Source organism: Pomacea canaliculata, linkage group LG2 (genome assembly GCF_003073045.1).
Source record: "Pomacea canaliculata isolate SZHN2017 linkage group LG2, ASM307304v1, whole genome shotgun sequence".
Taxonomy (NCBI): domain Eukaryota; kingdom Metazoa; phylum Mollusca; class Gastropoda; order Architaenioglossa; family Ampullariidae; genus Pomacea; species Pomacea canaliculata.
Window position 1 is genome coordinate 12,073,430 of NC_037591.1, and position 26,775 is coordinate 12,100,204.

Consider the following 26,775-nt stretch of genomic DNA (forward strand, 5'->3'; position numbering starts at 1 on the left):
TGGTCGGTCACGTGTGGTTCACGTGGCGTTATCCGAAATTTTGTTCGCTATCCGAGACAAACTTTTAACGAAATAACCGAAATATTCGCTATCCGAGGCGTTCGCTAACCGAGGTTCCACTGTATACATATACACACATACGAACATGAAGACATTCTGGTTAGAATGATGCCTCTCTGAAAATATTCTTTCCTTTATTTTCCCTTTTTTCCCTTTTTGTCGTCAATGATATCGAGATGCTCACCTGTACAGTTTCCATCTAGTAGCGTCTGATAGCCAGGTTACAGACACACAGGTAGCTGCCATTGGTGTTAACACAGGTAGAATTGGCGACACAAGAAGGAGGAGGACTTTGTTCACACTCGTCGATGTCTTGCTCACAGTTCGTTCCATTCCACCCGCTGTTGCACGTGCAGCTGCCGTTAACGTTGTTGCAGCTGGCGTGTTCTGGGTGACGCAGGGGCATCTTGAAGAACAACTTTTTCCGAACGTTCCCGCTAAACACTCTGTGAGAAATGACAAACGTGAGCTGATACAAGCTACAACAGAAGCCAGCAGGAGCTGGACAAAGAATGATGAATAATAATAGTTTATGACTAATTGATGATATATAGTTGCAGATGTATTAGTTTGAAAACGGAAATAGTTTATGCACATCCGGGATTGTTAGATGGCGCGAAGAAATCAGAACTGCTACGTTCATTATAAAGATTTTTTTAAAAATTATGTCTCAATCCTTCATTATTTCATTATGATATTATCATCATATCGTCATCAACTGAGTCATTCTGAGAAGAAAAGTAAGAGAACAAACGTGGGTATATTGGGTTGTCGGATAAGTCATGATGTATTTTTACATATGTGCATTGATGTGTTCACCAGCGATAGAACTTGAGAGGGAGATGGAGACGACAAACAGAGGGAACGAGAAAAAACTAGAAAGAAAAAAAAACAACAGAAAGACTATCGAATTTGTATTCATTTATTTTTTCCGTGAATTTGAGCAAAGCCACACGCTAATGCCCGACTGTCAGGATATGTTTGGAGAAACTGCAAATTGTGTACAACGGCAATTCATTGAAATAAAAATTCACGACTTACCCACACAGACCCTGGACGCATTGTAGTACTGATACCCATCGTTGCAAGCGCAGCTGTATCCACCCGGGGTGTTGCTGCACGTCTCCTGCAGACTGGTGCAGTTGTGTGTTTGTGACGTGCATTCATCAATGTCATTATCACATGTTGGTCCTGTCCATCCTGGTTTACAGGTACAGTTGCCAGTGACATGGTGACATGACACAGTGTTGCTGACGTTGCACCTACACTGACTGCCACAGTTGTCACCGTACCGATTCCCTGTGCACTCTGAAACAGTGACAGCGGTATTTAACTAGCATATTAACAATGTTTTAAACATACAAATGAGCTTACGAAATTTCAGAGCACTGATTGTCTACTTATACCTCAACTTGAAACTTTTATCTCATTCATACAGCATAAATCCTTGCAATAAATCCCGAAATACCAGAAAATGTGAGAAGCAAGGGTTGTGGGTTTGAAAGATATTTTACGCGTTGAAGAACCTTGAAGACACTGGCACTAGTTTGTCCAAACAATATATGGAAGACCTACCAGCGCAGCTTCCGTCTGCTAGTCTTTGATACCCGGGGTCGCAGACACAGATGAAGCTGCCATTCGTGTTCACGCACTCGGACATGAAACCACAAAAAGGTGGAGGACTTTGTGCACACTCGTCGATGTCTTCATCACAGTTCCGTCCTTTCCACCCGCTCTTGCACGTGCAGTTACCGTCAACGTTGCTGCAGTTGATGGTGTTGCGGGTGGCGCAAGTGCAGGTCGAAGAACAGTTGTTGCCGTAGGTTCCAATCGTACACTCTATGGGGAACATACAATGATCACTTTACACAGAAGGGAAACGTGGTTTGATATAATATTCCTTCAAGATTCTCAGAGCTAACATATCACCAAGGGAGGAGAAGGGGCCAGCACTCTGACCAAGTTCAGCTCACCTCTGCAGGTCTTTCGGTCATCGTTGAGCAGGTAGCCGTCTCTACAGTGACATCTAAATCGTGGAAGTTCAGCAATTTCTGTGCAGTTCTGCTGACAGCCAGCCAATGCACACCAGTTTCTCACTGTAATGACAACATTGTATTTCATAACTAGAAAGAAAAATGTTTAACAATCAGGAACCACACACACCACATCCTGTCATTAACGTCAAGCGTTGGTTGAGCGAGAAGACTAGAGTTTATTTCTTCTCCTCGGTCGGAATGTTGCACAGAAACCAGACAATAGTCAAATTTGAACAATTTATGTTGTTTCCAGACTGAATACCTTGTTCAGTGCAGGTGTTCGCTGTTTGGTTGTAATCGTAGCCGCTGTTACAGAAGCAGGTGTCAGTGCCGTTGACGATGCTGCAGCCCCCGTTTTGGCTCGGACAGGTGTTGTTTTCGTGACAAAAGGTTCGCGCTGGAGAAGATAACAGGTATGGTTGAAACCTAACTGAGAACATTAAAATCGCCTAGGGCTCGCATCAAATCTCGCTCGGAGGACGACTATAATTTACTGAATTATTAAAAGCATTATTACGCAGGAATGTCAATGTTTCATTGTATATTAATTTAATCAACAGACATTTTCAATGATCACACAGAACATGTTCTTATGGTTGCTTCTTGGTGCTGGGATGGTCTGTGAGGAATGCATGGTGCAGAAGGTGAGATGAACTGAAATCAAATGAGATGTGTGGCTGAGAAAAGCAACAGTAGCGCTGTTCAGGAGTTGGTCAGAAGCTCAGATGTTCCACAGTCGTGAACATAACGCTCTACCTGTACACGTGTAGCCATCATTGTCCAGCTCGTAGCCTGACTGGTTACAATAGCAACGATAGCTTCCGATTGTATTGATGCATTGCTGCTGACATCTGTTGGTGGTGGACATTGAGCATTCATCCTGGTCTGCAAACAAGCGAACAAACATTAGGGTGATACTACCCGCTCGAAGCTTTTAATTCTCAGCAACCATTAACATAAAGATGCTTGGGGAAAACCTAGAGATTATAATTACACGTTATCCTCGTTACAGTTTATAAATAAACATAAAATTATCGCAGGCAGTATTATGAAAGTATTTCCCTCGATAATTACTATGTTAGCATCCGTACCTACAATGACAATGGCCATGTCGGTCTACGTACCCTGGCAGGTTCCATTCTGGTTGATAGAGAAACCCCGGTTACACTGACACCGGTAGCCACCCGCAAAATTTTCACACACTTGACTGCAGGGTGTGGCGAGGCACTCGTCTACATCTGTCACACACAGACTACAATCAGCCTCACCAGTTCACATAATGCCCAAAGGTTCAGTAGTTTTCCTTCGACGTGAATTTGATGAAATACTAGTGACAAAACTCAGTCTTTACTGAAAGACATTAGCCATCAGCAAAATTATCTCTTTATTTATTACTTGGTATTATAGTATAAACGTTATACTTTGGTGCTTGTAAGCTCCTTGCTCCTGCCACAATGCAAAGGACAGAAAAAGCCTAAAGACTAAAGCATAAAGACTAAAATAATAAATCATATATTGAGTAGCGAGAACATCATCAAATACAACAAAAACATTATAAAGGATGTAACATAATGAAGCTACATCATACAAAAAAAAATATAATGCAGAACAATGTCCGGCATACCAGGAAATACCTCAAAGAATTATGGATACAAGAAGACCTGAATGATCTCACCTTCACACGTGCCGTTGGCATTTTTCCGGTAACCACTCTCACAGTCACACGAGTATTTGCCAATGAAATTGATGCAATGAGCGTTCTTGCTCTCACAGTCCTGCACGATTGAGAGAATATGACACTCGTCCACATCCTGGTCACACTTGTCGCCTGTGTACCCGACACTGCAGACACAGCCGCTGATACTGTCGCACTTGTCGGCGCCAGGACCGCAGGCGCAGTCGTTGGCACAGTTCTCGCCGTATGTACCCGCTCCACAGACTGAGGACAGAGGCAAACTGCAGTTTGTCTATTATTCTTACAACGATGACTCTTAATACTTTTTGGAGGCTTTTAGAATTAACTCGAGCAGATGTATATGTAAACCATTCCAACAACCTGAAAAAGAAACAGAAGAAGAGGAAGACGGAAAAAAAGAAAAGAGAGGCTAATGAAAATTACTGATGGCTAACCAAGCCTGCGAAGACTGTAGACAGAGACTTCTTACCGAGACACGTTTTCCGATCGTTGCCCATACGGTGGCCAATAGGGCAAGAGCAATGGAAACTACCCGGGGTATTTGTACACGTGTGGGAACAGCCACCGTTGTTAGTGACACATTCGTCGACATCTGGAAAGAGAAAAAAAGATGACAAGATTCAAACACTCCCATTGACACTGAAATCTGTTCTGGTTTACTTGACACAATGGTTGGTCGCCTATCCGCTGATGTTAGTATGCAAACGAGACTGGAAACTACTTGGACACAACTGTTGGAAAGCATTCTTTGTCTTGTACCTCGTGTCTAGTGTTCAAAGTACAGATTGTCCATGACTCACCTGGACACCTCTGACCGTCAGGTGCGAGTCGGTAGCCGCTCCGACAGAAGCACATGGCCCGGTTAGTGTCCGTCATCGTGCAGCCGTGCTCACAGATGAGGCCCTCCTCATCCTTACACAGGTTTTCCACTGAATACAAAACATCTTCCATGACAGATAATAACAACGATGTAGTCAAACCTAAGTATCCTAACGGCAATTATTCGCTTTTTCTTTTCGCCGTTGAGTTTTAAACCAGGTGTGCAAGGAATCGTCTAAAACCCATAATATAGTCAAAACATAAAACTGGAAAGTGACCAGAATTACCAGGTCTCCCAGCAGCTTTGCTTTATTGATGTCGTAGATATAAAGTACATGTCGCCTCATCAACAAGTATAGCCAACGGCAATGTTTGGATGGTCCTGTAACTAAGAGGTCAACTGAAAATCTAGAGGTACCCCATCATGAGCATGCTCCGCAGCTACAGAAAGCATACCATGGCTTTACAATGAACAAACTCAGGGGTACGCATGCGCATTTGAATTCCTGACCACGGCACCTGGGAGGTGACTCACCTTGTACACAGTTCACACGGTCCACGGCCAGTCTGTAGCCGTAGTGACATCTACAGTTGTAGCCACCAGGTGTGTTCACACATTCCTGATCACACAAATCCGAGCTACCGCACTCGTCGATATCTGAAATCAACGGCATATTTCATGTTTCCTTCTCTTCAATTATTAATTGATGTTTGAACAATTCTAATTATTAACTTCACTGGTTTCTTTAACTCTGTCACCAATACAGTAAGGAATGAACGTCTAGGGTTCAGATCTCGTCTAGGTACGCTGTTGTTTTTCTCCACCCCACTGAGGATACATTTAGTATGTGTGTGTATATGTTTGTGCACGTGTTTGATTGTGTACGCATGCGCAATTACGTAACATGGGTGTTTGTGTATAGGAGAGATGCATGCAGGTGTTGCCAATGTGTTTATACAGGTGTGAGGGTGTGAAAATGAGCTGTCGGTTTATGCAGGTATGACCGAGTGTTTATAACGAGTTCACTATTTTGTGACTGTGAAAGAAAATCAGACAAGTTTCTCTGTGCACACTAGGCTAGCCTGGTCTTAGTCCATACCTGTGCAGTTCGAATTCTCATTTTCCTTCTGGTATCCACTCTTGCAAGTACAGTAGTAAGAGCCGTTTGTGTTGAACAGTCTTCTAAGGTGTTACAGGTACTTAATCCCAACAATGGATCACACTCGTTAATGTCTGAAATAATAAAACACGATCCCGTAGATGAGTCGTAGCAAATTTTCGATCTACAATCGTTAACATCGGATTCAAAGCAAAGGTAAGAATTGAAGAAATGATACCGTTATAAGAAAAATCCTTAGCATTAACAATTTGGTTACGGGAAAAAGACTGAAATTTAAACAAAGGGGAATTTTGGCCCCTAAAGTCTGTTGTATGTTTTCAGCCGCAAAAGCTACTCCGCAACATTTGAAATAAGCTCGTGACAACAGATGTAATGTCACATACCTATACACAACTGGTCTGACCCTCTGGTGTAGCCGGACTGGCAGTCACACCTGTAAGAGCCGTTAGTGTTGACGCAGACCTCTCTAGAATTGTTGCAGATGTTGGCATTTTCCACACACTCGTTCCTGTCCTCTTCGCAGAAGGACCCCGTCCACCCGATGTCGCAAATGCAGCCTTTGACATTGTCACATCCCGTTTGTCGGCCGTTACAGTCGCACACGTGGCTGCAGCCCAGTCCATAGTACATGTCAGGACACTCATTACAGGTGGTTTTGTCCGAGTCCAGTTGGTAGCCAACATAACACGTGCAGGTGAAACTGCCAACAGTATTATTGCACTCCTGAGAACACACACCCTGTGTACACTCATCCATGTCATCGCACGTTTTGTTGTCGCCAGACAGGACGTAGCCCTGCGAGCAAAAACACTCCGGATTTTCGTTCACCATTTGACATCCTTGGGTGCAGTTAAAGCTGGAGCATGTTGCAGCTGTGTGAGTGTCTTGAACACAAGTTTTGTTCAGCTCCTGGTAGCCGTATCCTGGATAACAGCTGCAGTTGAAACCTCCGGGGTAGTTGGTGCAGATTTGCGTGCACCCGTCTGTCTTCTCCGCGCATTCGTTGATGTCCAGGCAAGACACTCTGTCCACACCAAGCCTGTACCCCGGGTGGCAGGAACACAGGTAGCTGCCTTCTATATTGTTACAGATCTGACCACACATGTTGGTCATGAAGCACTCGTCAATATCTTGGCACTTGTTTGTTGTAGTGTTCACCTCATATCCCCGGGGGCAGTGGCTGCAGTTGTAGCCTATCGGCTGTCACCTTGTTGTTCTGGCGTGAGATCCGTGCAGTTCTGACCGAAAACACACGGGTTCTCAAGACAAGCATCACGGTTCTGATCACACTCCTCCCCCAGTCCAGGCCACGTGACACACACAGCTGGCGATCTGGAAAGTCTGGATGCTGCCGTTTCTGAGATTGTTGTAGTCACAGACACCGTTATCTGAACACCCGGTACAGTAGGCCACCGGGACCACCACGACAGGTGATGCAGCGTTCTTGCTGTCCACAACGTAAAAACTGGAACAAATTCACGCGGAATTTATGTGACTACAAACTGTACTTTATAAAATAGGAATACTTCTACTTTCCTGTTTCATTTTTTTAATAAGAGGAAGAAGATAAAAAGAGAAGAAAAAGGAAAAAAAAAAAAGAAAGAAATGAAAGACAAACACTTAAAACGAAGAAGCAAAAGTGTAACGAACTCCAAGACTGAATCACAACGAGGAACAGCAAAGGTGAATAATCCCAGAGTACATACCTGAGACTGGCCGGATGGTCGATGTTTGGGGTGTACGTCACCGTCCCCGACGTACTGTTGATGCTCACGTTGCCTCTGGAGCCTTCTGCTAAGTGGTACGTGATGGCGTCACTGTCTTTGTCTTCCCCAATCAGCTGGAAGGTGACGAGGACGGTGGACGTGGCGTTAACGGTACCCGTGCTGTTCAGCTCAGGAACCGTGTTTTCTGCAAATACCAACATTTTAAATTATCACTACTGAGGCGATATACAGTGACTGGAAAAAAGAAACTGTTGTGATAGATGTTGTGTAGATGTTATTGATTTTCCTTTTTCTGATCATGATGGTATCAGAACTGATGTCATTGATGTCATAAATGTGTGGCCACCAGGAAATTCCTGAATCGGGACCGGTAAATACCAGATACTTTTTAAAACACTTTAAATATACTATTATCGAGCATGTTTAAAGACGTGTTTTTGAAAAGTTATTTACTTTCAGAAAGCAGTTGAAATAATTCATTTTTTCAGACACTTATTGAATAAGCGACTAAAGGACAATACGAAACGTTAATGAGAATAGACTACTAACATGTCTTGGCTGTGTTCAAGCAAAAAATAATAATGTTTATAACTGATAAAAATAATAAATTTTATTTCCATGCTTTATATAATTTATATTTAGAGATTATAACTCTTCATTATTTGAAGATGGATTAGCGTTTATCAGTTTTAACCCTTATCAATGTTCAAAGTTTTGAACTGTCAGAGGTCACCACGATCCCTCAAATAGTATCATGAGTAATAGTTAAAGTAATAAAAATGCAAAAAATAATATCACACAATACAGCGTTGCTCAATTACTTGCAGCCATAGACAGTCATTCTGTAGAATTAATTGTTTTCTGGCACATCGAGGCATTTAGTTTATTCTTTTTTTCAGATACGGTCAATACTGACATTAAGACGAGTGTTCTTCGTGAATTTCTGCTGGAATTAAAGAGGCACCTAAAATGTTCACTTTATTTTAGTCAAGCTACAGTACAAGGTACTGTCTAATTGTTTTCTTTAAAGAACGATCTGTCTCGATGACAAACACTCACTGTTGGCCGTGTTGGTTTCCGAAGCTGTTGACTGGACTTGTTTACTGGCCTCGGCCACCTGTTTGTTTCCGGTCACAAGGTAGTCGTAGACGCAGGCCAGCTTGTCAGCGCCACCACACGCTTTGTACGATGCGTTCAGTTGTTCACCACCTCGTCCAGGAAGATTGGCTTGAACTCCGGGTGGCTGTAGTTGGCAGGACCGAGGCGATTGTCGTACATAAACAGGGATTCACTAGGTGAAATGCTCCCTGTAAGCATAGATACAATATTAGTGTAGTTAAAACTGATTTGCTAGTCCACAGCGTGTATTAGATAAACCACGACAAGGTCCCATAACCTTAATATGGTTCCCTGTTTCTATGAGGAAGACTAGGCCAAACCCTTTCCATTTGCTGTCTTTACGTCTCCTGAGAAACCAGGTCTTCAGTCCAGAGGAGCAGCTTCTGGGTGGACAGTACCCACTTAGGGTAGGGCACCTCCCCAGAGACCAGAAGGTATGTTATTTTATCTTCACTCACTTCTCTTTCCCACAAAGTCCAGGACCTCGATCCTATTGATACCATTCTGTATTTTAGCCACAAATGTGTTGGTTCAGTGATGTAAGATGAGTATTGCCGATGTGATCTGGTTTTATCTAAACCTCTCATCTTTCACTCATGGGGGTTTGGCCGCAAACAAATTAGAGATGTAGCTCGTAACGACATTGACATTAAACTCAGAGTAAGAAATGGAAAGATAAGATATACAGCTTACAGTGAATCCCAAAATGTTCGAATTTCTGGCGATCAGTAATGTTGCTTGGCAGCACTGTTCCATTCGGCACGATGAAGTCATCTGTCGGGTCGTTGTTATAATTTCCCAGCAGCCCTTTGGTCTGGTTTCGGAATGTCACAGGCATGTCCATTGAGATGTCCAAGGCCTTAATAGTCGGTGTTATGGTTATTCCAATACCTGAAATGTTATAAAAATAGAATAACAAAAAAAAAAAAAACTATTATCATCTCTCAATGATTTATTACAGTCAATGATTTCAATTTTTCCCTAGTAAATAGAATAGACATTTTCTTTGCAACTTGAAAAACGTCTTTCGCAAATTTAAAAAAAAAATCGTACCAGAGTCACCGAACGAAATAGCCAGACTTGAGTTTGTCTTTCTCAGAGCAAAAGCTGTTGTCTGCATGGTGAAGTTCGCTTGTTCTCGGAAACCCCGGCTTTGGTCCGTTCCGTTGGCGTAGATGACGAGGGCTGAGGAAAAGAATTCACGCTTGGCTGAACACAAGGAATCCACAGCGTGGGTGTGTGGGTGAGAAGAAAGATGACAACGACAATGGACTCTGACTGTGACTTATGTACAGTTATCGCGTGCTGTATGCTCGTGTGATAAAGACTATAAATGTCAAACTACGAAACAGCTCTGTAATATGAGCAGTAAACAGAACATACATTTTCCCCCTAAAATTAAATAACAACCTCGTGGGAGCACATGCATGTCCTATTTTACATCCACTTGCAGCTCAGGTTATTGATCATTTAAAAACGTCTTCACTGATTAATCAACTGCTCTCAACAAAAAGCTGAAATTTATGAAAAACACTCAATACACTAAAAATTCTGAAACGCTGAATAATCTGTTGACATAATAACTAGTCAAGCTTCATAAGTTTGATAATGTGTTTGACATTAAAGTGGATTGAGTCTTACACTGATTGTCGTTTGGATCGAGCTGAACAAACACACGGACGCCATTTTCCGCCATGGCGAAGGCAGAGAAGATGGTGGCGTCGGTCTGGGTGCCATTTTCTGTCAGCACTCGGTCTGTCCGACACTGGAGGTTGAAGGTCATATTTTCTGTTTGAATCTTCAGCATGTGGTACTCCCCCCATCCGTTAAATGTGTACTCCTTGCCATCCAGGGTGAGTATATGGGGTCACCCCAGGACCAGCCTGTGTACAGAGATTTCGGGTGATATTGTATTTGTTTTCCGAAAAACGAAGTGCTCGCCGCCCCTGCCCCTCATCTGACTATGCAAAGGACAACTCAGTTACACTGTGTACTTATTGTTCCTGTGTAGGTCTTGTCTACAATGATTTTTTTCCCTTTCACAGTTGTCATGTGATTCTGGGAGTGGGTTAAGCATAACACATTTTGTTCAGTTTGGTAATGTGTTGTTAACCTGACCGGTTGGTGAACAACGCTCTAAATTCTCTTGTTTGTACTGTTGACATTATTAGTACCGAAAGAAAAGAAGCTAGGACAATCTGACCTCTGGAGAAAGTTGAAGAAGGCATGCACCAGCCTATGGGCCTTAGTTCATAGTACTTCATGCAGCTGCTGATGGTGGAGGAGGGGCCGCAGCAGACGTCGTGGGGGTCGCGGTCATTCTGCTTGTTGAGCTGCACGTTCCAGGAGTAGATGGGGTTGTAGGCTAAGATGCTGCCTGCATAGGGCATGCCCTGTACCCACGTCCACTGCCACGTCCACTGCCACGTCCACTGCCACCCTCTCAGAGAGTAGCAGCACTCCTAGCAGAGGAAAAAATGGGATTCAAATAAATTTTATTTAATTTAATTAACACATGGTCTCTACTATCGACAGGTTTGAAAATGTAAAAATATAAATACTATTCTGATACCAGTGCCTTTAATTCTGCTGATGTTTTGGGGGAACACATCTCGACAAGGGCGAGGGGAGGGCGCAGGGCGGGGTTATTCGTTGACTCTTTGAGAAATCTTACATTGGGCCTAAGCACTTGTGTAGCCTATAAACCGTTAAACCGTGAGATAAGACAGTGACAGGGTCAAAGGATGACTCACTCGTCCGTAAGGACGGTATCTCCAGCCAGTGGAATAGCCTAGAGTGTAGCAGTCGGCGTTCAGTTCCGGAATATATCTGTTGTACGACCATGACCATCCAAGCTGGTTGATGCTACACGGACACCTGGGTATCCAGTTATCGAGAGACATGTACCAAAATCTGTCAAAGTAGTTTGTCTGGTACCAGTCATTGCAGATCTGGTCAGGGCTGTACTTCTCTCCCACCTTGTACGCCCACATCCCTCTCCTTTCTGAAATCCACGAGAAATCACAGTTTTTTTTAGGAATGTCGTGTTCTTGGCTTATCCTGCAAAGCAACTGTTAACTTCTGCTTGAGGACCGTGACTGTCGACACAATGTTACCTGTGTGAATAATCAAGCGACCGCCCACATTCAGGTTACATTGGCCACTTGTCCTCAGACTACAATGACAATAAGTCTACACCTCCTGTAACTCACTACAAGGTTTATGTTGGATTCAGATACTTCTATTCTAAAGACAATCGTTTTTATACCTTAAGACCAATGTGTAAATCTGTAACACCCCTAAACAAATTCATCAGCAAAGTGATTATAAAATGTCAGAATTAAACAGCTTTTATAATCTGTTATTTTGGATAGGATAAGCATAACCTTTTTTTTTAAACTGCTAAATTTTCTTCGTTATTTTTAGAACTGGAAACCTTCGTGACTAGAAAAGTTTCTCCAAAAATTCAGATCTTTCTTGAAATAAGGAGCGCTAGTCTGGCTCCTAGTAAAACAAATATCTCTTATTTCAAAAAATAAAAAAGGGATAAATAAATAACAATTATTTAATTACAACACGTATACAATACAGCTTACTTGTATTGCCCTTGAGTGTTCCTATACCAGAGATGGCCATTGTGGTGTAGGAATAAGGAGACTGTTTCACGGAGTTGGCACGGCCTTTGCCATCGGAGTATCCCATGACAACTCTTGTGGTCACTCTAGGATCCCACGACATGGAGTCGTTCTTGTAGTACACCAGTGCATAGGTCATCTCGCCGTCAGATACGAAAATTGTCTGGAATGTCACTCGATTATTCTGTCAACACGAGAAAGAAACAAGTAGTTGGAGAACAGATCAAGCCCAGAGATACTCTCATGCACATAACATAATATAGCATAACACTTAATATAACAATAGATCAAGCGGAGATACCCATGTGGGTATCACACATACAACATGTAACACAGGTAATAAATATTAACACGCACATGCTCGGAAAACACAAGTGATAAGCGGATAATTTATGTTGTTGCAGCTAAAAGGAAAAGCGCTCACGGGAGTGTATTGGTTAGAATAATGAGACACTCTGTCCCACGTGATCACGATGACCAGCTTGGCCTTGAACTTGCTGACGTCCAGAAACTCCGTGACCTCTCGCTCGGCTTTGTCAAAGACAGTTCGTTGCTGCTGCCGGCGTGAATAGATTTGGTACCAGATATCTGACAGAAAAATCCAGAAAAAAAGTAATCTGCATCATCTTCAAATATCATTGAATCATTGAGGTAGGTACTCGTTAATGTTACAGAATTCAGCACCAGCATCATTTTCAGCAACTCTCTTCTAGCAATAAGTGTTTTCTTTGTAATACGACTTTCCTGTATGGCTTGGACTGCGACGATATTTCAGTGAAGGCACGAAGTAAGTTAATGGTATTTAATTTTTTTTTTTTTTTTTTTGCTTTTTATTTAAAAATTTGAAGCATGTGTAGCGGCCTTTTTATGAAGAAAAAGGTCCTAGAACCCAGGGTTTGTAGACCCAGTGAACTACGTTCTTCGCCGTATCGCAGGCATGTAAAAAGCAGTGTTCGATTCCCATCGATTCGCCGTCATTTGTCTTACCTGGTAAATCGAGTGACTCTCTGCTTAGTCAACAGGAGGAACTTTCTAGTCACAGTCACTGCACGAGACTTCAAACCTTCACTCGACCCCCCCAGGCTCTCATAGCCCTAACTCCCCTTCACATATTTCTCTTAAAAATCGTCATTTCTTTTTTGGCAGATGAAAACAATGTTGATACAGTAAAAGCATAACAAATGAAAGTAAATTTGTAGTTATACATCTCTTAAGATAATCTAACGAGGTAAGGAGAAGTCTATTCCTATGCATTCTCCCCAATCTCTCATCCTCTGTTTGAATCAGTTCAGTGGCTTTCGCTGTTTTTGGTAAATTCGAAGACAGGTGCCCGACTTACAGCCGTTGCCATTCCGTGTGATGATGTCCGCCTGGTAGGCGCTGAACATCCTGATGTTGCTGGACAGTTGCGCGCTCAGTCCGCTTTCTCTGTCCTCAAAAGTGACGAGGCCGTTGATTCCAAGCTGGACAAACGGCATCAAAAGCCATCAGCATCTTGCAGTGTGCATCATCAAGATGGGAAAGATACCGGCAGAAAAAGGCAGGTAACAATAAAAAGTAACATAGAAACACGTAGTCAGTGCCCGATGTTTACGAGACACTGCATCGGACTCCTTTGGCAAGACCGCGGCAACGAGAACTGTGGAGAACACATTTCTGTTTGCACGATTCCTACATCACCAGTGGGCTCGACAACCATCAAAAGAGTTACAACCCTTAACACTACACAACTGACTACAGTGTGAGACATTTGTGTCTTGATTGGCACCTTAGTTCATTATCCTCGTCAGTTACTATCCATAACTCAAAGCTTCAAATAAAATTTCTTGAGAATTAATGCGTCCTGCAAAACTCTCCGGATGGAAAATCTAAATGCCCGTAAGTCAGGACTGATTTGAAGGAAATGGCAGGCAGTGCAGAAATGTTAGCTACTTACATAGAATGAGTAGTAGGCCCTGTCCACGTATGGAATGCCGGAGGGAACCTCGATTCTAAAAGTCTCGTCGTCTCCCTCCTGAAGCAGCGTGTCTCCGTTTGAAGAGCCGTAGGGATACATGTCTACAACATAGACCGCATGTTAACATGTATACATCCATCTGATTTTCTTCCTCTTTTATTCCACCATCCCTCGCTTCTTCCTTCCATGCGTCAACGCCTTTGCACACTGCACGCTACATGATGATTTTCATGTCATCTTCGTGACTTATGTATACGATAGATGTTTCCCAAATATTAACACACGAGGAATTTATTTCACCAACATATATGTAACAGAGAACTGGGATAACTCACCATACTGGATCTCCTTTTCATCTGAAAAAAATTCAACAAGTTTCGAATCACTATTTTTGGTGACGTGAAACAAAAGCTAGAAAGGACACAAACCCTGACATCTTCAGAGAAAAAAGTGCGGTTACACGAAACAAAGCCCGTGAATATGAAAGCAAAGAAGAAAATTACCAATTTCTGTAAAAAAAAAAAAGACATTTACTTCAGATGAGCAATAACTCAGCAAAGATGGGGGAATAAGAAACAAATGTTAAAGTTGACTTACCTATACACTGTCCGTTAAAGCTCACAGATCCGAGCTTGCAGTTGCAGGTGTAGCGAAGTCCTCCATCAACACATCTTGCTGTCTCACCAGTACACGAGTAGAGGGACACATCACAGCACCAGTTGAAGTCTGAACTCAGACAAACAATCATGGTTTATCAAACCTTTCAATGGAACTTGCAGTAAAGAATTAACGTTTGTCCTGATGTTAGGATACCATTGTAGAAAATAGTCAAAGTAATCGAAACAAAGCTTGGCTCAGTTCGTAACCCGCCTCTCGTACAGTGCTGACGATATTGCGCAGTTCACTACTATCTTTCATCTCTTTTTGTAAAAATATAATTCTTAGGTTGATAGATTAAAACTTGTTTTCCTATCATCAACTTTCTTCTTCCTTTAAGACGTCTTCAGGCGCCACCAGCGAATAAATCCTAATATTACACAGAAATTGTAGGGTTTTTGAAAAAATAATTTTATAAATCCACGTTATGTAAACATAGATTAAAGATAAGAGCACTTTGAGATAGGTGTTGGCCTAAATAGTCTCCCCCTGATGAACATTTTATATAATATCGGTATTTGGGATCAGCGACAAACAAAAATTCATTGTAAAAGCTTCACAACATTAAGGCAGCATAAAATCTTGAAATGACTGACAGTCTATAAAGTTCTGACCTTCATTTAAATATTCCCAGTCTCTCACTTTCTCTTTCACACACACACACATAGACGCAATCGCACACAAACACACACTCTTACACACACACACCTACACACACACACAATTTACTTTTCTTACCATCAGCGCTGTTGGAAGTACGACTGAATGACAGGAAAATGCCAGTGTACAGAGCTATCTGATATGTTGAGGTGCCAATAGCCAGGTACCCCGCTCGTTCCATACCCAGCACCGTGAGTGCCACACCCTTCAGCGTGGAGTTGGTGACGGTGGTGGTGAAGTAGATGACGTACACAACCACCGTCTGCCCGCTGCTGCCGCTTCTGAACAAAGCAATAACACAGACACGTGTCATCAGGCACCAAAGACATATCGATAAAGTAACACATTATTTATAGACTGAATTCTTTTGCTTGTGAGTACCATCTACTTAGAACCTGATACAATTTAAAATTCATCATTATCATTATCGCCACAACCTCTCTTTCCTTCTTTCTCTCTCTCTCACACACACACACACAAGACAAATAACAGCAAAAGAAAACACAAAAGCCTTTAGAGAAGATAGCTGAAACGCAAAGCAAGGACAATCATGTAGTGGCACCAAATGATAAAAGTACCGCAAGAGGATTTCTCTTTGAGAGAGGGAACGAGTGCTGAACCAGTTCTGTAAAGTTTCTTTCAACGATACTTACCTCAACTCTAGTGTCTTGAGAAAATTGAAGTTTTGCACGTTCTTGAACACGTTAGTGAACTGAAAAAGTTCCCATGTAAAAACACATCAACAGCAAAATCAGATTTAAAAATTGGTGTTGACACATTCCAAGAATATAAGAAACGATTAAGTGGAAAAACAAACAGTTTAGTGTTATAAATTTAATGCTCAAGTTCCCATGAACTGTTCGATAAAGGAGATAAGCTCTAATCTGAAAACATATTATTCTTATAACTTTCACTTTTTGGAGTTAATGTGAAAAGAAATATGCATATGTTCCAATTCATTGAATCCCTTAGTAAACAATATGTTAAAAAATATAGTCTGGCGCGGAGCATTTTCAATGAACTGAGCTCAGTACAAAATACTGCTTCCGGAAATGTGTGTGAATGACCCTCACCTGCCCCTCCCATTTTATCACGATACAGATGTACATACATCACCATACCTAGAAAAGGTTAAAGTCTTGGACTGTCCACATACATGCTAATTAACACACAGTCTGATGTCTCACACAGGTTTGGCCTTCACATCATCCACGTGTCCATGTACAATCTTAGTTTCTGTGAGGACTTAGCTAGACAACAGTTTTGCACTGTAGTAGGGCTTTAATAATACTTAATAATACTTACAGCCGTGTCACAACTGTTCTGAAAGGCACTGGCCGCATTGGTGTAGACGATGGGGTAGCTGGTGCCCACAGGTGTGGTCAGGTACACTCGACGATCTCCGGGAATTTCTGCAACATCAGAATGTTTCCTTCATGAGGCATGAAGATAATCTGTTCTTTTCGTTCATTGTTCTCCATGTCAAAGATTTTCCCAAAGAACGAAATTCGCAAAGACAGAAATCAAACATAGAAAAGTCCATACCGCTGCATGTACTAGCGGCATCCCTGAAGTAGCCCGCCTTGCACAGACAGGTGTAGCCGCCATCCGTGTTTTGACAGACCTCGTTGGCACCTGTACAGGGAGAGATGCTTGCTGAACACTCGTCTGCATCTACGCCACAAGTAGGACCTGTCCACCCTGACTTACATCGACAGGTGCCTGTGACAGGGTCACATGACACAGTGTTGGTGAGGTTACACAGACACTGGATGCTGCAGTTAGTGCCGTAGGTGTTGTTGGTACAAACTGTAACAAACCCAACGAGAAGTAGTTCACACACATTTGCAAGATCAACATCACAATCTTTTCTCAATTGCGTTACTAAAATTATACTGACACTATTGTTTACCAATATTACTACACGTCTTTCCCAGTAGAGGAACAAAGCCATATGATTGTTGTATAAACTTATGCTTTTACAAAAAATGCAACCAGGTCAAACCATCAAGGGAAGAAAAGGTGTTGGGGAATTTTTAAAACGTCTACATTTACCTCAAGAAAAAACTTGTTACTGTTCTATAAAGTAAACACATGGACCTTTTCTTAACCTGTCAGCACCAGCACATCTTAGGAGAATAAAGTTAATGCAATCGAACGCTTTTTTCATGTCATATATTCACAGGTGTTGAAATTGGTTTGAATTTCACCTACCTAAAATCATAGTTACTGATCTCACCTGTGCATCTCCCATCTGACAGTGTTCTGTAGCCAGTGTTGCAGACACACAGGTAGCTGCCGTTGGTGTTGGAACAGGTGGAGTTGGCGACACAAGGTGAAGGACTCTGTGTGCACTCGTTGACGTCTTGGGTACAGTTGACTCCTGTCCACCCGCTCTTGCACGTGCACGTGCCGTCAACGTTGCTGCAGTTCACAGAGTTCTGGGTGTTGCAGTGCAGGCCGAAGAACAATTTTTCCCGAAGAAATACATGGAACAGGCTGGGAATACAAGGGTCACTTGTCACAAATTGTAACATCTTCATCCGGCAGATAAAAGTCAGAAAAACTATGATGATGATGATGATGATGATGATGATATGTATATATAGTAATGGTAAATGATGTGTAGACTAATAATAATCTGCTGTGTAATTTCACGATACAATAGTCTGAGAATATTTGCATTTTATATACACCGAGGGACAGGGCTATAGTTGGTAAAACAGAGTTCGAGTACAATATTTATTGTATTCGTGCAACAGTAGTGTATTTTAGTTTATTTCAGGCTAGTGGGTTATTTTCTAAAAACAAACATAGATTACAATGGCAGCATTTTCTAAAACCACAAACAACTACCTTACCTGTACAAATCATGGATGCATTATACTGGTAGCCGTTATTACACGTGCAGCGGTATCCACCCAAAGTGTTTGTACACGTTTCCTGCTGCCTGGTGCAGTTATGTGTGTTTAATGAGGCGCATTCATCGATGTCTGTATTACATGTGGTTCCTGACCATCCTTGTTTACAGGTACAGTTGCCAGTGACATGATGACATGACACAGTGTTGGTGGCATTACACTGACACTGACTACTGCAGTTAGTGCCGTAGGTGTAAGATGTACATTCTAGAGGAGAGAAACCGAGGCGATGTTCTTTTATGGGATGAAGTTTAAAGATTTTGGAAGAAACAAAGTTATTGACATAAACTGTCATGACTTCGTTAATCAATTGTAATATTGTACCTGCTTTTGTAGTCATGGGCTACCAAAGTAAAAGAGTCACTAAGAAAACATTTACAAAAGGATTTTATAATTGTTTTTGCAGGCTATTAACTCATGTCTCTAATACATCTTAATTACTGTCTTAAATACATAAAGTGAATATTCTTACAAGGAATCCGTCAATGACATATGATTTGATGGAATAATATTCATAAGTGGACTAGATGCTTTCTCTGTCGTGCATATACAAAGAGTTTACAATCATGATAAGATAGTCTCAAAGCAGTATTAGCGGGTTTACCTGTGCAGCTTCCGTCTGACAGTGTTTTGTATCCAGGGTTACAGACACAACGGTAGCTGCCAGGTGAGTTGGAACAGGTGGAGTTAGCCACACAAAGTGAAGGAGTCTGTGTACACTCGTCCACGTCTTCACTACAGTTCTTTCCTCTCCACCCGCTTTTACAAGCACAGGCGCCATCCACGTTGCTGCAGTTGACGGTGTTCTGGGTGACGCAGGTGCAAATGGAAGAACAGTCTTTCCCGAAGAATCTCGTAGCACACACTGTGTGGAGATAAAAGGGATCACGGAGCAAGAATTATAATTTTAGTCACAAAAACTGTAGTTCACTCCCAAGAAATCACAAAATATCCCTTCTCCTAAAAAAAAATTATGGTTTTATAATGACAGAGGTAGTCTTGAAAACACTTTAAAAAATCAGACAGCTATATATCCAGGAACTAAGCAGATCACAGTAGTTTTCCTCTCGTTACAAAAATGAAATAAAATACCCGTTAGTTAGTTATGTGTTCATGCAATGTTTTGTTTTTACTTTGCAACTCACCGTCGCAGAGGTTGGAGGCGTTTTTCTGATAACCGTCCGCACACCCACAGACATATCCCCCGAGAGTGTTCGTACATACTTCCTGCTGTCCACTACAGGTGGAGGAGTTTGTTGAACATTCATCGATATCAACTGTACATGTTGTCCTGTCCATCCTTGTTTACAGGTACAGTTGCCAGTCACATGGTCACATGACACAGTGTTGGTGACGTTACACTGACACTGACTACTGCAGTTGAAGCCGTAGGTGTTTCCGGTACATTCTACATAATGTACAATATCGGCATGTAAATTTGGTCATATAATAAACGAAGAAAAGATGAATTAGTCAAATAAGTATCTATTTACTTCAATCCTTATTCTACCAGACTGACATCAGCGACACTTCAAGCCGAAAGTGTTGTTCATACTTTCTGGACGTATACAGACAAATGCAGTTACTTCTACTAATAATCGTTTAACCGTTCACAAAAACTTTCTGTTGACATCAAAATTTTATTTATGACTACAATTTTAATGAATATTAAACGCACAATCACAACCGGAAGTGTGCGAAGCTTTGTTTAGCCATTCAACCATTCAAAAGACGAGAACAGTATGCAGAAATCAATGCAAGTCCATCCACGGATAGAGTAAAAATAAAACTAGAAAGAAAGGCACTATGTCCTATCCAACATCCATAATGTGTATAAACATTCTTTAGCGTAAAATTTAAAATACACTGTAATGTCTGCTTATTTAGTCTAAAGCTTAAAACATTGATGCAAAGTAATCTTAAGGAGCAAATAAAACCACATGTCCACCGTCAAATACTCTGCCAGATGTTTGAGTGATTAATAGTAATAGTCCACTAGACATTAATAGTCCCACGCTCTACTTCTGTAGGTCTCAACAGAGTTACGGGTGTACCCTAAACATTGATTAACATCTGTATCACACGTGGGTCTTGTCCATCCTTCTTCATAGGTACAATGACATATGGTGATATGACACAATGTTAGTGACATTAAACTGACACTAGCTACTACAGTTAATGCTGTAGGTTTTGTTTAAACTCAAAATAAACCAAAAATGTTTGCTAAAGGCATTGCACTGACATTTTTGTGTCACTTCATCTGACGACGGTCTATGAGTAAAAATAATCAACTTACTTGAGCAGTTTCCTATTTGAAGTGCTTGATAGCCCTGATCGCAGATACAAAGGTAGCTTCCATTGGTGTTGGAACAGGTGGAATTGGCAAAACATAGTGAACTTTGGGCACACTCGTCGATGTCTACCTCACAGTGTATTCCAGTCCAGCCATTTTTGCAGCTGCAGGTGCCGTTAACGTTGTCGCAGTTGTCAGTGTTGTGGGTGACGCAGGCGCAAACAGAGGAACAGTCTTTCCCGAAGGATCCCGTGGTGCATGCTGTGTAACACAAAGATCACACATGAAAACCAACAGGCATTAATAGTGAGTATTTGCAAAGTGCCCATTAAAAAAAAAACCCCAAAACAACAGACAAACCATAAACAAAAAAAAAATAATTAAAAAAATTATCTAATAAAAATTAACAAGAAAAGTAGGGATAAAACACAAAGCCGTTATGGTCTGTAACAAGACAAGCAGTATCTGTAAGAGAATCAGAAGACACGCGTGAAACTAGCTGTTTTAAATTTACACAAGGTGGAGTGTAACTCACCTGTGCAGGTGTTGGTGCCGTTCTTCTGATAGCCGTCCACACACAGACAGTCGTGTCCCCCTAATGTGTTGTTACACACCTCGTGAGGACCGTTACAAATTGATACATTAGCTAAACACTCGTCTACATCCAGCTCACAGCTTGCACCTGTCCATCCTTCCTCACAGGTACAGTTGCCAGTCACGTGATCACACGACATAGTGTTGGTGACGTCACACTGACACTGGCTGCTGCAGTTAGTGCCGTAGTAGTTGTTCACACACTCTGGTACAGACAAAATTAACGACAGGAACCATAACAGTTCACGGATAATTGCTAAATAATCTTGAAATTTTACTTCGTAAACATGGATACATTATTTTAGGTGTGAACGTTGTCTAAATATTTGCTACATGCTAAAATCCTGACCACAACAATTACTCAATAATAAAACAAGAAAACACGCTTTTGTATGCTAACAAGTAAGACCGCCAGTGAGTCAATACAAGAGAAACATCTCGCTGTAGTCTTTATGAGGAACATTTATAAACATTTTGTTCCTAGTCTCTACCTGTATAAAGTGACCTCACCTGTGCAATTGCCGTCTGCATGTGTTTGGTAGCCAGTGTCGCAGACACACAGGTAGCTGCCGTTGGTGTTGTAACAGGTGGAGTTGGCCACACAGGGTGAGGAGCTGTGTGCTGTACACTCATTGATGTCGTCGCTACAGTTGCCTCCTGTCCACCCACTTCTGCACGTGCAGGCGCCGTCAACCTTACTGCAGTTGACAGTGTTGTTGGTGATGCAGGTACAAAGTGAAGAACAGTTTCCTCCGTAAGTTCCCGTTGAACATTCTGTAATAAAAATGGATAACACATATACAAAAAATGTGTAATAGTGAAAAAAATACATCTGAGAGAGAGAGAGAGATGTTGAAAGTGAAGAAAACAATACAGACGCAACGGACAGTAGCACCGGCTTATTCTTCAAACATTGTCATGGTTGTTTCCTGTGTGATGTCACTCACCCACACACACGCCGGAAGCGTTGTAGTGATACCCGTCCTCACACACACACTCGGGGCCGTTCTCAGTGTTGTTACATCGCTCCTTGTCTCCCGTACAGTTGCTCGACACATTAGGACACTGATCTTTTATGTTACACGTGGCACCGTCCCATCCTCTCTTACAGTTACACTTTCCTGTCACGTGGTCACAGGACACGGTGTTGGTCAAGTTGCACAGGCACTGCTTACTGCAGTTAGCACCAAATGTGTTCCCAGTGCAGGCTTCAAAAAATAAAGCACACCATAAGCCCTTCTTTCACTTTTTAAATCGAAATCCTCAATGCGCTGAATTGTAAGCATTTAATACCATTGAAGTTGTTACAATTGTCTATGCAAATAAACATCTACGATCACGCAACTTGGAAAATAAAATTTAATGACGAGATTAGAGGAAAAAGGAAGAAACATTTAGAAAAAGGATAAAACTAGTAAACTTATATTTATATACACATGTATAAACAAACACATCAGTGAGACACAATTATGCCTACGTGTGTGATATGCTACTTGAAACGGATCTAGAAATAAAGATAAATTGACAGTCTTACAAAAGTCTGATACAAACATGATAAGAAATTATTATTGTTTATTCGAGGAAACCTATTGACATATATATATATAAAACCATCAATTAGCAAGTTTTGCAAATAAAAACCTTCCGAAGCTTACATCAAACATGCGGTGTAGTTGATAGAGTGGTAGGCTAGCTATGTCGTCACATTTTAATTTTAATCAGCAGGTAAGAGGCTCACCTGTGCAGTTTCCGTCTGTAAGTGTTTGGTAGCCAGTGTCGCAGACACACAGGTAGCTGCCGTTAGTGTTGGAACAGGTGGAGTTGGCGACACAAGAAGGTGGAGGACTCTGTGTACACTCATCAATGTCTTGTTCACATATTCTTCCTGTCCACCCGATGTTGCACGTGCAGTTGCCGTCAACGTTGCTGCAGTTGACAGTGTTGTTGGTGACGCAGGTGCAATTTAAAGTGCAATTGTTCCCGAAAGTTCCCGCAGCACACGCTGTGTGGATATATAAAATTGTCCATGTAAGCAACAGACAAACAGTAGACTGTTAACTAAGGTAAAAGAAAACATTCCAGTATGAAAGGACTCGGGTTAGTGATAACCTTTGAGCTGATTCGTGTTGTGATGATGAAATAGTAGCATTTGTGTATGCTACACTGGTGTTGTTATTTCTAAAATAAATGTTTACTCTTGATGTCTACGGAGAAAAAAAGTAACCCCTCCCTTCCAAAAACATTTAGCTTTTTCTCGCAGACCGTTGATGGTGTGTACCTCGTTGACAAGTAAATCCACTTGAGTTTGTGATACATATTTCTTGAAGACTGGTGAAAGCCTAATGTCGGTTCAATAAATACTCATCTACGTTTATGTCAAGGATGTTTATTTCATATACCTTTTATTTACAGGTACTTGACTTCGGCATGGTCACATGACAAAATATTGGTGACTAACAACGACTACCTTTTAAACCTTTGTAAGCATTTAAGTCCCCAAATATCTCCAATAGCGCTTTCTCGGGTTACTAAAAATAGATTGTGACGTCACGCAGCAGAGCATCATGGGACTGCTTTCCGTACAAACACTGCACGTTGTTCTGTGTATTCTACGCTACGGCGACTGACAAAAAGCGACATTTTTGCTATTAATCTCTGAAACAATGCTGAAAACTGGAGGAACCAAACACTGTTGTTGGGGTTTATGTAAATCGGACTCCAGATATCCAGAGCGATTACCGGAGGGGACGTTTTTTATTCCATTTCCAAAGCCTGGTAAGACCAGCGACAAAATGACCCATGCAGTGGGAAAGAGAGCAGGCAAAGTTAAAGACTGAGAAAGCAAAGCGCTGGCAGTTTTTATGTGGGCGATCTGATTTCCAAAATGTGGAGAAAATAACCAGGAACACATATATCTGCTCTCTGCATTTTCTTGGTGGAAAAGGCCTAACATCTGAGAGTGACGAACCAATATTAGCGACGCTTACAGACGAGGAAACACAAAAGCGACAGGGAGGTAACAGGAAGGCTCCAGGGCAACGTGGCGACCAAACTGCACATTATCAACGTGAACGTGGGAGAAAAAAGCTTCGCAAAGAAAACTCATCATTTCCAGAATCCACAGAACAAAGTGACAACATAACATTTGAAGACGCAGGCGAAGCCGTGGCTGAGAGTGCATCTGCTGAATGTAAGTCGGCTAGCCCAAACCACAAAGCTACACAAACATCTTATGATCAGTACATGCTTGGAGCTAAAATCGAAACTATGGTCATGAGAAACGCTGCTGCAGTGAAAAATGATCGAAGTGAACCTGAAGTTACCAACAGGATGGACCCAAGTTTTGTTTTTAAAGACAGGAAGAATACAAAGTTTTTAGTTGGACTATTTCCCGAGCAGTTTGACGTTTTGTACACATTTGTTGGTCCAGCAAAATACAACCTTCAATACTGGGACTCCAAGGGAAATACCAGAGAAACCAATGGGACAAATGAGAAGAAAACTGGTTCATTTAGGTGTCGTTTGGTTACTGATCCCCCTCCTTTTCAGCTCATACCATTTACCGTTGTCTACCCCTGGATTAACTTTTATACCTAATGCAATACACGCACGAACTTTTTCAATTGCCTCTCGTCAAGTCACATTCTTACTCTGTCCGTGGCATTCGAGCCATCGTTTCAGTTCTGTTAGCCGGTATTCAGAGAGATCGCCGACAAGGAAGGCTCCAGGTACATCTTTCTCCGTTAAAACCACCGCCTCCATTTGCATTTTTTCCAATTTAAAACTGTATTTTTTACACGCTCACGTTTTGTTTGTTTGTTTTTTTTTTTTTTTTGGAACAATAAACTGCACAGCAACGCACTCGCTGCAAACGCTAGTGTAGTATATGCGGGGAATATATTTGTCCGCTTTGCATTCCCAGAAGCCCTTGCGCGGCTAGATCGTGACGTCATCTGTGGAAAGCGCCATTGTATATATCAATAGATTTGTATGCACATACATCAGGCATAATTACCATAGTGAGTTATTACACTAGACGTTGAAGACACAAAATGCAGATGCACAAACAATCTCGACAACCTGCGCACTCAGGTGTGTGATCGTACATCAAACATGGACACAACTTACGGATGCAGATGCTGGATGCACTCCTCTGATAGCCGGTGACACACACACAGTCGTAGCCGCCAGCAATGTTGTGACACATCTCATACTGACCACTGCAGTTGTGTGTCACACACTCATCGATGTCTGTATCACATGTGTGTCCTTCCCATCCTTGTTTACAGGTGCAGTTGCCAGTGACATGGTGACATGACACAGTGTTGGTGACGTTACACTGACATGGACTTGTGCAGTTAGTGCCGTAGGTGTTGTTCACACACTCTGGTACAGACAACATCAACTGACAGGAACCATAATAGTTCACGTCTAATTGCTATATGAGGTTGAGATTTTACTTCGTAAACATGGATACATTATTTTAGGTGTGAATGTTGTCTAAATGTTTTCTACATTCTAAAATCCTGACCACTACAATTACTCAACAAGAAAACAAGAAAACACGCTTTTACATGTTAACAAGTAAGACCGTCAATGAGTCAGTATACGAGAAACATCTTGCTATAGTCTTTATGAGGAACATTTATAAACATTTTGTTGTTCCTAGTCTCTAACTCAGTGGTTCTTAACCCTTTTTGAGGTACCAAACCAACAAGTTTCATATGCACATTCACCGAACCCTTTAGTTTAGTTTCATCATGAATTGCGGGTGTGTCTTGACCTCCGTGGCGGAGGCTCCTCCGAACCCCTGAGACCAACTCACCGAACTATATAACTATATAAAGTGACCTCACCTGTACAATTGCCGTCTGCATGTGTTTGGTAGCCAGTGTCGCAGACACACAGGTAGCTGCCGTTGGTGTTGTAACAGGTGGAGTTGGCCACACAGGGTGAGGAGCTGTGAGCTGTACACTCGTTGATGTCGTCGCTACAGTTGCCTCCTGTCCACCCGCTTCTGCACGTGCAGATTCCATCTACCTTACTGCAGTTGACGGTGTTCTCGGTGATGCAGGTGCAAGTTGAAGAACAGTTTCCTCCGTACGTTCCCGTTGAACATTCTGTAATTGAAAACGAAAACACGTATACAAACAAAAGGTGTAATAGTAGGAAAAAATACATCTGAGAGAGAGAGATGTTGAAAGTGAAGAAAACAATACAGACGAACCGGACAGTAGCACCGGCTTATTCTTCAAACACAGTAAAGGTTGTTGCCTGTTTGTGATGTCACTCACCCACACACACGCCGGAAGCGTTGTAGTGATACCCGTCCTCACACACACACTCGGGGCCGTTCTCAGTGTTGTTACATCGCTCCTTGTCTCCCGTACAGTTGCTCGTCACATTAGAACACAGATCTTTCATGTCACACGTGAGACCGTCCCATCCTCTCTTACAGTTACAGCTTCCTGTCACGTGGT

The 26,775-nt window shown here is 41.9% G+C and overlaps 3 protein-coding genes across 18 annotated transcripts in view; all 3 read right to left on the reverse strand.

The window, feature by feature from the left end:
* The window catches only part of LOC112557059 (multiple epidermal growth factor-like domains protein 6), a 59,710-nt gene that overhangs the window by 19,100 nt on the left and 13,835 nt on the right, over positions 1 to 26,775 (reverse strand). For 5 of the 16 annotated variants that reach the window (XM_025226673.1, XM_025226679.1, XM_025226669.1 and 2 more), the window contains 3 exons: positions 22,243 to 22,503; positions 21,806 to 22,069; positions 21,237 to 21,500 (listed from right to left, as the gene is read on the reverse strand). The exons of 2 other annotated variants lie outside the window; for them this stretch is intronic. In XM_025226673.1, coding sequence (XP_025082458.1) covers positions 21,237 to 21,500; positions 21,806 to 22,069; positions 22,243 to 22,503 — 789 coding nt within the window. Of the gene's footprint in view, positions 1 to 21,236; positions 21,501 to 21,805; positions 22,070 to 22,242; positions 22,504 to 23,033; positions 23,298 to 25,423; positions 25,682 to 26,775 lie in introns of all 16 variants that reach the window. 9 more of the 16 variants (XM_025226681.1, XM_025226684.1, XM_025226682.1 and 6 more) reach the window with 7 other exon arrangements.
* LOC112557069 (multiple epidermal growth factor-like domains protein 6) lies at positions 4,593 to 8,656 on the reverse strand. Its single transcript, XM_025226697.1, has 6 exons — positions 8,519 to 8,656; positions 7,439 to 7,643; positions 6,116 to 7,197; positions 5,712 to 5,845; positions 5,147 to 5,269; positions 4,593 to 4,721 (listed from the first exon to the last, which is right to left on the reverse strand). The coding sequence occupies exons 3-5, from the start codon at positions 6,843 to 6,845 to the stop codon at positions 5,222 to 5,224; spliced, it is 912 nt and encodes a 303-aa protein (XP_025082482.1). The 5' UTR covers positions 6,846 to 7,197; positions 7,439 to 7,643; positions 8,519 to 8,656; the 3' UTR covers positions 4,593 to 4,721; positions 5,147 to 5,221.
* LOC112557070 (multiple epidermal growth factor-like domains protein 11) lies at positions 17,784 to 20,843 on the reverse strand. The gene is made up of 5 exons (XM_025226698.1): positions 20,705 to 20,843; positions 19,554 to 19,816; positions 19,013 to 19,273; positions 18,349 to 18,615; positions 17,784 to 17,986 (listed from the first exon to the last, which is right to left on the reverse strand). Exons 2-5 carry the CDS (start codon positions 19,705 to 19,707, stop codon positions 17,919 to 17,921), a joined length of 750 nt encoding a protein of 249 aa, XP_025082483.1. The 5' UTR covers positions 19,708 to 19,816; positions 20,705 to 20,843; the 3' UTR covers positions 17,784 to 17,918.

Coding starts and splice junctions, on each gene's coding strand:
- LOC112557069 (XM_025226697.1), bottom strand. CDS start 6,845: ATGACCAACATGTGTGGTCAGATCTGTAACAATATAGAAGGCAGCTAC. Junction 5,846..6,115: donor GTCAGACCAGTTGTGTATAG/GTATGTGACATT, acceptor TTATTATTTCAG/ACATTAACGAGTGTGATCCA. Junction 5,270..5,711: donor TGAGAATTCGAACTGCACAG/GTATGGACTAAG, acceptor CGTTGATTTCAG/ATATCGACGAGTGCGGTAGC.
- LOC112557070 (XM_025226698.1), bottom strand. CDS start 19,707: ATGGACAGGACAACATGTACAGTTGATATCGATGAATGTTCAACAAAC. Junction 19,274..19,553: donor CGCCTCCAACCTCTGCGACG/GTGAGTTGCAAA, acceptor ATCTCCACACAG/TGTGTGCTACGAGATTCTTC. Junction 18,616..19,012: donor GTCAGACGGAAGCTGCACAG/GTAAACCCGCTA, acceptor TCTCTCCTCTAG/AATGTACATCTTACACCTAC.